The sequence below is a fragment of the Neoarius graeffei genome, chromosome 20, assembly GCF_027579695.1.
Source record: "Neoarius graeffei isolate fNeoGra1 chromosome 20, fNeoGra1.pri, whole genome shotgun sequence".
NCBI lineage: Eukaryota > Metazoa > Chordata > Actinopteri > Siluriformes > Ariidae > Neoarius > Neoarius graeffei.
Window position 1 is genome coordinate 15034405 of NC_083588.1, and position 10704 is coordinate 15045108.

Below are 10704 nucleotides of genomic sequence, written 5' to 3' on the forward strand. Positions count from 1 at the left end.
CCTTTTGCTTGATTTAATCAATTCATATTTGAGATTTTCCCATTGCCTTGCTATTGTTATCTTCTCGAAACAAATTGCCTACTATGTTGTATTCGTAGCAGTGACGCATAAATTATTTCCAAATACTTTACCAGATTTTAGCAGCTGGTCAGTCAGACCAAGCTGGGCTTTTCAGCAAGAAAAGTATTAATCTGTTAATTAGCATTACAAAGAGACCGATCACCCAGAGCATTGAATAACGCACTTTGAATAATCCGCATTCCAGACAGAATCTCACAATGAATTTATTAAGCCTGTTAAAAAAATTAACAGCAGTAAGGGTTTTTTTTTTCTCTGACTTGAACATCCTTGTTTTCTCATGATGTTGTGGTTAAATGTAAGTTGATGCATATAGTAGTAATGCATCATAAGTTGGATCACCTTGTATCTACAGTTGTGGTCAGAAGTTTACATACAGTGACATGAATGTCATCTTGGATATGAATGTCATGGCAATATTTGGGCTTTCAGGAATTTCTTTGAACTGTTCTTTTTCTGTGGCAGAATGTACAGCATACATCTTTAATTTAAAAAAAAATACTAGAATTTGGTGCACAAGTTTTAATTTTCTTTGGGTTTTCTGAAAACAAACAGGGTCAAAATTATACATTATGGGTGAAAAATATACAAACAGCACACCGAATATTTGGGTAAAATGTCTCTTTGCAAGATTCACCTTTACCAAACATTTTTGTTTACCATGAACAAGCTTCTGGCAGAATTCTGGTTGGATATTTCACGACTCTTCATGGTAGAATTGGTAGAGTTCAATTAATTTTTTTTCTTGGCATGGACTCGACTTATAAGCATGGCCCATCTATTTTCAATAGGGTTGAAGTCAGGACTTGTTTTAAGCTTAATGTTAGCCTGCTTTATCCTCCACAACCAGCTCTGATGCGTGTTTGGGTTCGTTGTCCTGTTGTAACTCCCATGTTCAAGTTTCTGATGGTTTATGCTGAAGAATTCTGAGCTAGTCAACCTTCTTCATTATTCCATCCACTTTGTGCAATGAACCAGTTCCACTGGCAGCAAAACAGCCCCAGAGCATGATGATCCTACCACCACCACCACCACCAGTTGGTACAGTGTCCCTCTGTACATGGTGGCCATTGTGGCCAAACAACTCAATCTTTGTTTCATCTGACCATACAGCTATCCTCCAGAAGGCTTTTTCTTTGTCCCTGTGGTCAGCTTCAAACTTTAGTTAAGCTTGAAGGTGTCAATTTTGGAGCAGGGGTTTATTTCTCGGATAGCAGCCTCTTAGTCCATGGTGATCTGAACTGTAGACAGTGATCCATCAGCTTCCAGTTCATGGCAGGGCTGTGCTATGGTGGTTCCTGACCATCCAAACCAATTTCCTTTCAGCTGAGCATGACAGTTTGGGTTTTCTTGAAGCAAAGTAGTTTGGCAAAGTGACAACACCTCACAATAACTTGGATACAATTATTCAAACTGATCTTGGAATTTGTAGTTGTTTAGAAATGGTTCCAAGAGACCTCCCAGAGTTGTGTATATCTGCGATCCTCTTTCTCAGATCTGCACTGAGCTCCTTGGACTTTCCCCATTTTACTGTGTGTTGGTCAAGCCAATGAGTACTGTAAACAAAACCTTTTTATGAAGGCACAGAGAAGTTACCAGCTGTCGTCAAATCATGATCACTAACAGGAAGTTAAGAGACCTCAGCCATGGCAAGATAAGAGACATGTTGGAAGTTTCATCACCTCTAAGTGAGCGTATGTAAATTTTTGACTCCGTATGTATAATTTTGACCCTGTGTTGATTTCAGAAAACCCAAAGAAAATTAAAACTTATGCACCAAATTCTAGTGGTTTTTTTTATTAAAGATGTCTGCTGTACAATCATTCTGCCACAGAAAAAGAACAGTTCAAAGAAATTACTGAAAGCCCAAATATTGCCATGACATTCATATCCAAGATGACATTCATGTCACTGTCTGTAAACTTCTGACCCAATTGTACAGTATGTTAAATGATTTTCACACTCTTGACAACATTTATCAAGCTGGTTACAAACAGATTTATAGTAAATCTTTCATACGAGCATTGAGACAAAAAATTTGGTATTCATGAAAACCCTGTAAATTCAGAAAAAAAAAAAAACATTTGTACCCTACTCGTCCTCCTGTGTGTCAATTTACGCATAAGAAGACTAACTAACGTAAAGCTTGGCTTGATCGACTTCAAATCATATTATTTGCATGGACCCCTGTGAAACCATCGTAAGCACGCCCGAGATGAGCTGACACGTCAACCTGAAAAGTTCAACACTTGAGGCAGCAACACGAACATCGCACTGGCTTGGGCCATCGTTTCTAATATCTGCCAACTATGGCTCACATACTTGGTTACTACAGAAGCAAAATGTATGTTGCGTGTGATAATATGATGATTAATCTTTCTCAGATTGTTATCAAATCACGATTAAAAACGTGCAGTAACTAGAATGAGTGTGCTTTTTCTCATATTCTTTAATTGCTGACTACAAGGGGGCCCCTGAGAAAGCCTGGCGCATGGAAAAAATAAATGTAACAAAACCTAACACAGTAATAAAAAAAATCTTGCCTTCACATGGGCCCCTTGGTGGCTCAGGGTCCATCAAGCTTGTGATGCAGTGTTAGTTATAGTGCCATGTAGTGATTCAGTGTTAATAACAGTGTATAGTGTAACGATGTGATATAGTGATACCTACAGTGCTATGCTGTGATACAGTGCTTGCTGCTGGGATGCCATGTTAGCTGCAATGCCATGCTGTAATGGAGCATTAGTTACAGTGTAATGCTGTAAGGTCATGTTAGTTACAGTGTCATGCTGTGATGTCATGTTACGTGCAATGTCATGCTGTAATGCAGTGTTGGTTACAGCGCAATGTTGTGTTGTTATCATCTCTCATCTCTGCCTGTTGTCCCGTCTGGGGCATAGGCCACCAACAAGCGGTCGCCAGGCATCGCGATCCTGGGCCAGTCGTTCCAGTTGCCCTCAAGTATGGCTGTGTCATCAAGTTGGTTGCAATGCCATGCTGTGAAGTCATATTAATTGCAATGTCATGCTGTAATGCATTGTTAGCTACAGTGCACTGCTGTGATATGCGAGTTACAGGGTAACTGTGATGTTAGTTACAGTGCAATGCTGTGATGTCATGTTTGATACAGTGCCATGTTGTGATGTCGTGTTAGTTGCAATGGCATGCTGTGATGCAGTTTTGTTAAATTGTAGGGATGTAAACATCGGGCTTTCACACATTACGGTACGATTTTGACTCTTAAGGCGACAGGCCGATCTTTGACAAAACCACTGAACCTGCTATAACAGGTTACAATACAATTTTGATCCATAAGGCAATGCATAATATGACAATAGCATTGAGTCTGTTACAGTACAATATTATACAATAAGACAGCTCATCAGGTTCTAGTACGGTGTTAGTTACAGTGTCAGGCTGTAGTACAGTGTTAATTACAGGGTCGGGCTCTAGTACAGTGTTAGTTACAGGGTCAGGCTGTAGTACAGTGTTAGTTATGATGTCAGGCTGTCATACAGTATTACTTACAGTGTCAGGCTAAAGGAAATTGTGAGTTACAATGTCAGGCTGTAGTACAGTATTAGTGTCAGGCTGTAGGACAGTGTTAGTTACAATATCAGGCTATAGGACAGTGCTAGTTATAGTGTCAGGCTGTAGAACAGTGTTATTTAAAGTGCCAAGCTGTAGTACAGTGTTAGTTACGGTGTCAGGCTGTAGTACAGTGTTAGTTACAGGGTCAGGGTCTAGTACATTGTTCGTTACAGTGTCAGGCTTTAGTACAATATTAGTTACAGTGTCAGGCTCTAGTACACTATTAGTTACAGGGTCAGGCTGTAGTACAGTGTTAATTACAGTGTCAGGCTGTAGGACAGTGTTAGTTACAATGTCAGGCTGTAGGACAGTGTTAGTTACAGTGTCAGGCTGTAGAACAGTGTTAGTTACAGTGTCAGGCTGTAGTACAGTGTTAGTTACAGGGTCAGGCTGCAGCATAGCGTTAGTTACAGTGTCAGGCTCTAGTACATTATTAGTTACAGTGTCAGGTTCTAGTACACTATTAGTTACAGTGTCAGGCTCTAGTACAGTGTTAGTTACAGTGTCAGACTGTAGTACAGTGTTAGTTACAGTGTCAGGACATAGTACAGTGTTAGTTACAGTGTCAGGACGTAGTACAGTGTTAGTTACAGTGTCAGGACGTAGTACAGTGTTAGTTACAGTGTCAGGCTGTAGAACAGTGTTAGTTACAGGGTCAGGCTATAGTACAGTGTTAGTTACAGGGTCAGGCTATAATACAGTGTTACAGGGTCAGGCTGTAGTACAGCGTTAGTTACGATGTCAGGCTGTAGCATAGTGTTAGTTACAGTGTCAGGCTGTAGGACATTATTAGTTACAGTGTCAGGCTCTAGTACACTATTAGTTACAGTGTCAGGCTCTAGTACAGTGTTAGTTACAGTGTCAGGCTCTAGTACAGTGTTAGTTACAGTGTCAGGCTGTAGTACAGTGTTAGTGTCAGGCTCTCGTACAATATTAGTTACAGTGTCAGGCTGTAGTACAGTGTTAGTTACAGGGTCAGGCTGTACAACAGTGTTAATTACAGGGTCAGGCTATAGTACAGTGTTAGTTACAAGGTCAGGCTATAATACAGTGTTAGTTACGATGTCAGGCTGTAGCATAGTGTTAGTTACAGTGTCAGACTCTAGTACATTATTAGTTATAGTGTCAGGCTCTAGTACACTATTAGTTACACTGTCAGGCTCTAGTACAGTGTTAGTTACAGTGTCAGGCTCTAGTACACTATTAGTTACAGTGTCAGGCTGTAGTACAGTGTTAATTACAGTGTCAGGCTGTAGCATAGTGTTAGTTACAGTGTCAGGCTCTAGTACATTATTAGTTATAGTGTCAGGCTCTAGTACACTATTAGTTACAGTGTCAGGCTCTAGTACAGTGTTAGTTACAGTGTCAGGCTCTAGTACAGTGTTAGTTACAGTGTCAGGCTCTAGTACACTATTAGTTACAGTGTCAGGCTGTAGTACAGTGTTAATTACAGTGTCAGGCTGTAGTACAGTGTTAGTTACAGTGTCAGACTGTAACAAAGTGTTAGTTACATGTACTAGACTGTTATGTAGTTTTATGTACATGTATGAGACTTTGATGCAGTGTTATAACAAGTGTTGTATACAAGAGGCATTATAAAGGAGGAGACAAACCACTTAAAGAATAGTGAATAGAAATTTATTACAAAAGTCTGTAACACCAAAGATGGCGGTTGTATGCACATATCCTGCCCCTCCCTCCAAAAAGCAAATTGTCAGTCGAACCGGGAAACACATGAAGCCAATTGTGTTGCTGCACTGATGCAAGAGCACAGCTGTGTATGTGTAGTAGAAGTATAGTCACCTTGTAGCAACACTGCACATGCAAAATAGAAGTTTAACTTGGGGGGGAAAGGCCTTTTTAATGTAGTGTTAGATACATGGATAAGGCTGTTATACAACTTTAGTTAAAAGTATGAGCTTGTGATGTAGTGTGTAATGTTAGCATGATGGTTGCACCAGTTACCAGTAATTTACTATAAGTAGTAAATTTGACATTTGCAATGGTGCGGTATCATTTCACAAATTTCAGTCGTTAAAGTTACTGTTTTTCACTGCTGTTTTCACAATACTCTGAGATGCACTTTAAAGAGTTCGCAATTTCCCCCGCCTTTTCAGACTGAAGGCCTCTGCATGCTCTTGCGACAAGGCTTTCGCAGATAGCTTTTCGCAGACAGTTGTAATTTATCGTTGAGCGGGGAGTATAGGCGTGCGCGATGTTATTCACCGCCACAACGCAAGGGGGTGCGAAGTTGCGAAATCGCTAGGAGTAGTTGGTGGGTGTGGTTAGTGGAGTGTTTATCTTCCGGTTACTGAGCAACAGGTCATTCAACACCGCTGTCCTTATACTGCGCTGTCCTTATAATGACTAGAACTGGAGTCGTATAGATGTACGTACTTCCTCACTTCCTCGATCAACCGCTCTTCGTGCTGCTCCATCTTCGCTCGTGTTTTTAAAAATGGCGGTCGTGAAAACAAAACAAACCGGGGAAGTAGGGAAGCGGAAGTGCGTGTACAGCGGATGCAGAGTGGACCAATCAGAGCCCTCTTGTCTGCGACGCTGTTTGCGAGGCTGTCTGCGGTGGTCACAATTTTTGGGAGGTGCGCGCAGAGCGTCTGCGAAGGTGGGGGGGCTATGCAGACGCTGTCTGTGACGCCGTCTGCGAAGACTGGGTTGTCAGCATAAATTGGCCTTTAGCCGGCAGCTCGTGGGCGTGAAACAAGTCGAACACTAACAGTGGAAGAGCTTTCCCTCTGACTAGTGACCATGCTTCGAGGTGTCCAGCTCTGTTTGGGAAGATCCTATGTATTCGGCAACTGCTGAACAAACTAGTGACATTAGTTTGCTGAACCTTGTTGAGAAACAAGACTCTCTGAGCGAAATATAGCGATATTTTGCTTTTAGGGCAAGTGAAAGTGGAAAGGTGGAGTCCCCTTCTACATGTTCTTGCAAACGATGCCTCAAGTCATGTGTGGCAGGAGGAGACAATATGTCTAAACTGATGAAACATCTGAGGCACATAGCGTACACCCCAGTTTGTACAAAGAATTCCAGGAATGGAAGGCGGGCATGATGATCACATAAATAAATTGAAAATAAGATTGTCTAAATGACAAGTACCGAACTTTGTTCATGGTTCGCTTATTCACAATATTTCCCGTCCTGAATCTAGCTAACAGACTCGCCAGCTTGTAATGCAAGTTCAGCCGATCTGGCGTTACATGGTGAGAATGAGCAGCATTTACGACGATTTTTGTTGTTTATTAATTTAATCTGTTTGTGTGAATATTTATTTATTTATTGGTTGGTTGGTTGATTGTATTGGTACTGAATTAGTACCGTGACCATTCTACCATGCCAAGTACCGTACCAAACTAAATTTTGGTATCAAACCGGAGACATATGAGGCTGGTATGCAGTGTATCAGGCAGTATGACAGTGTAAGTTACATGTATGAGGCTGTGATCAAGTGTTAGCTAAATGTATGAGATTGTGGTGTGTTATGTCGGAATCAGACTACGCGAATTCCACGATTTCGGCATGGCCGACAAATTTCCAGCGTCAGCCCCGAACACAATCGTCAGGAATAACAAACGGGCCTTGTAGCGTGACATGATCGAAGAAGTCATGTGGCATCTTGACACCCTGACAAAAAACCTAGCGTGTCAGAATTGTTTTTAGTTTTTTTCGTGGTCCATCAAATCGTGCGCTCTGACTGGCTCGCGAGCGGTCCGGAATCCTATGATTCTACGATGTTCTATGATTTTTCGTCAACATTTATTTTCGCATTTCTCAGTATAATCGCATGAATTTTACAACATGGATAGCGATAACGACAGTGTTCGCAGCGAAAGCGAGTTTTACTACCCTGATGAAGACGAAATAAAAGAAAACATTTCAGGAGAAAGCCGAGTAGCAGGTTTGTTCGAAATATGGTTTACCTTTCGGGCGCTCTCATTTTCTGTTAGAATTTGGTAAAGAAGAAAAAATAAATATCTTATTTACCAGCTTAAGGTCGGCCCATATCGTGAAATACCGTGACCGAGGTCTTGAAAATACTGACCGAGACACAGAGGCCTCGTTCAGTATTTTCAAGACCTCAGTCACGGTATTTCACAATATGGGCCTCCTAGCTGGTAAATAATATACATTTTTTTTCGCAGTCCGGTTTCCATCAAATCCTGCGCTCTGATTGGCTGGCGAGTGGGTCTGTATCCTACAGTATGGACCTCTGGCGACTCGCTTGTTCACAACAAAAACAAACATAGTAGCAATTTTTGTCAACATTTATTTTCGCATTTCTCAGGAGAATAGCATTAATTTTACATCATGGATAGCGATAACGACAGCGTTCACAGCGAAAGCGAGTTTTACTACCCTGAGGAAGAAGAAATAAAATAAAACATTTCAGGAGAAAGCTAAAAACCTCTAACTGTTGCTAACGCCGAGCAAAAACATGGCTGAATCCTGAATGACTCAATTTTGTATAAATAGGGGACTACATAGGCAGCAAAATGTAGTTTTTTTCCTGCCATGGAAGTGCACTTGTATACCGAGGAGGAAGCAATTTGCATTACAGCCGTGAATGAGGATTCAAAATGGCGGCTTGGCTCGGTTTTCCCTTTCGGGCGCTCTCGTTTTCTGTTAGAATTTGGTAAAGAAAAAAATATATATATTATTTACCAGCTTAAGGTCGGTCCATATGGTGAAATACCGTGACCTCGGCCTTGAATACTGACCGAGGCGCTTTAGATCTCAGTCACGGTATTTCACGATACGGACCTTCCAACTGGTAAATAATACATTTTTTTTTTCGCGGTCCGGTTTCCATCAAATCCTGCACTCTGACTGGCTGGCGAGTGGGTCTGTATACTGTGATACGGACCCCGGTTATGGACCTCTGGCGACTCGCTCGTTCACAACAACAACAAACATAGTCGCAATTTTTGTCAACATTCATTTTCGCATTTCTCAGGAGAACGGCATTAATTTTACAGCATGGATCGCGATAACGACAGTGTTCACAGCGAAAGCGAGTTTTACTACCCTGAGGAAGAAGAAATAAAAGAAAACATTTCAGGAGAAAGCTAAAAACCTCTAACTGTTGCTAACGCCAAGCAAAAACATGGCTGAATCCTGAATGACTCAGTTTTGTATAAACAGGGGACTACATAGGTGGCAAAATGTAGTTTTTTTCCTGCCATGGAAGTGCACTTGTATACCGAGGAGGAAGCCATTTGCATTATAGCGGCTCGGCTCGGTTTTCCCTTTCGGGCGCTCTCGTTTTCTGTTAGAATTTATTATTTACCAGCTTAAGGTCGGTCCGTATGGTGAAATACCGTGACTTCGGCCTTGAACACTGACCGAGGCGCTTTAGATCTCAGTCACGGTATTTCACGATACGGACCTTCCAACTGGTAAATAACATATATGTATTTTCCAACCCAGCTTGACGACTCCTACGATGCGTTCCTTGGCATTCCTTCCGTAGTCATCTCTTGACCCTCCTTCCCGACAACATGCAAGGACGTGAAAACGATGACAAGTCGGGGGTGAAACTTGTCATGGCACCATGCAGTCTCCTGCTGGAATTTACAGCACTACCATACATTTTGAAGGACAGAAACCTGCCATATGAGGCTCTGATGCGGTATATGTTCGCGGTTGCGCTGAATGAGGCTGGAGTGGAGTATAGTGGAGTGGAGTGGGGTGTTCTTCCCAGGGATGAGGATGTGATGCAGGGTTAGTGACAGCAGGTGATGATGACATCACGTGACACAGATTGCCTGAAGCAGGTGATGTGCAGGTGTGCTCAGGTAAACATCTGTTCATTCTTCACATGATGTCATCATGCTCAGCATAACGCAGTTCTTCCCATGAGCGGCCCGTTTCCTGAGTGAAATCGTTCGGCGTGACATCCGTTCCCTAAATAATCGCGGAACACCGAGTGCGCGCGCTCTAATCGACAATCGATGCAGCACATCAATATAGCGCGCGCGCGCGCGCACACACACACAGCTGATTTAGACAGAAATGGAGCACCTACTTGCTTTGCCGGGTTTGGGCCTCTGCAGGAGTTTCTGCACGGTGATCAGATCCTCGGTCTTCACGGCCTGCAGCAGCTCCTGGTCTTTGCCCATTGCTCAATCTGCCGCTTTACACCCGGAGCATCCTCTGAGCGCGCGCGCGTCTGAGTGAGTGCGTGCGTGCGTGTGCGCGTGCTGTTTTCCCCGCGCGGATCCTCCCTGTGCTGGAAGGAGGATGCTTCAGCTCGCGCGACGATCAGCCAAATGCTGCTGCTGCTGCTGCTGATGCGCGGCGCTTTTATTTATTTATTTGTTTGTTTGTTTGTTTGTTTGCGATTTCAAGCTTCGACTGCAAGTCGTAATCGCTGCCCAATCGACAGCCTGCATCAGTCCAATGTCGCGAAAACGACGTGCATATCAATATGCTCTGGTGCCCACAAACCGTTCACGCACAGCGGATATGAATCACATCTCTGGCGTTTGACGACAAACTAAAGCGCAGCAGCAGCAGCAGCAGGACTGAGACGCGACATTCCGAGATCGGAGCTGAAGCCAGACGCGGTGTGCAGCAGCAGTGTGGACTGCCATCGCTGCTCCTCTCCGTCGTGCGTGTGTGTGTCAGTTATGTCCCGGCTGTATTAAAGCTGGGTTATTCGAGAACGAATCGGTTCCTTGTGAACGAGTCTTCCAGGAAGAACCGATTCGCATCCAAGAATGAATCTAGACTGGCAAATATGCGTCTTTTTTTTAATTATTAAAATTGCATCTCTTCAGATTTTTTTTTGTTTGTTTTTGTTTTGTTTGACGTCTTGAGTTCTGACTGTGAAAAGCAGTTGCGTTATTCGAGAACGAATCGGTTCCTTTTGAACGAGTCTTCCAGAAAGAACCGATTCTCATACAAAAATAAATCTTGACTGCCAAATTTGCGTCTTTTTTTTAATTAAAATTGTATCTCTTCAGATTTTTTTGTTTGTTTGTTTTGTTTTGTTTGACTTCTTGAGTTCTGACT

General features: G+C 42.6%; 1 protein-coding gene across 7 annotated transcripts in view; it reads right to left on the reverse strand.

Annotated features, from left to right (window-relative positions):
* caskin1 (CASK interacting protein 1) overlaps window positions 1-10260 on the reverse strand; it is a 276168-nt gene extending 265908 nt beyond the window's left edge. For all 7 annotated transcript variants that reach the window (XM_060901306.1, XM_060901301.1, XM_060901305.1 and 4 more), the window contains exon 1: window positions 9716-10260. In XM_060901306.1, coding sequence (XP_060757289.1) covers window positions 9716-9809 — 94 coding nt within the window. In that variant the 5' untranslated portion in view covers window positions 9810-10260. The remainder of the gene's footprint in view (window positions 1-9715) is intronic.
* Window positions 10261-10704: the final 444 nt, after the last annotated feature.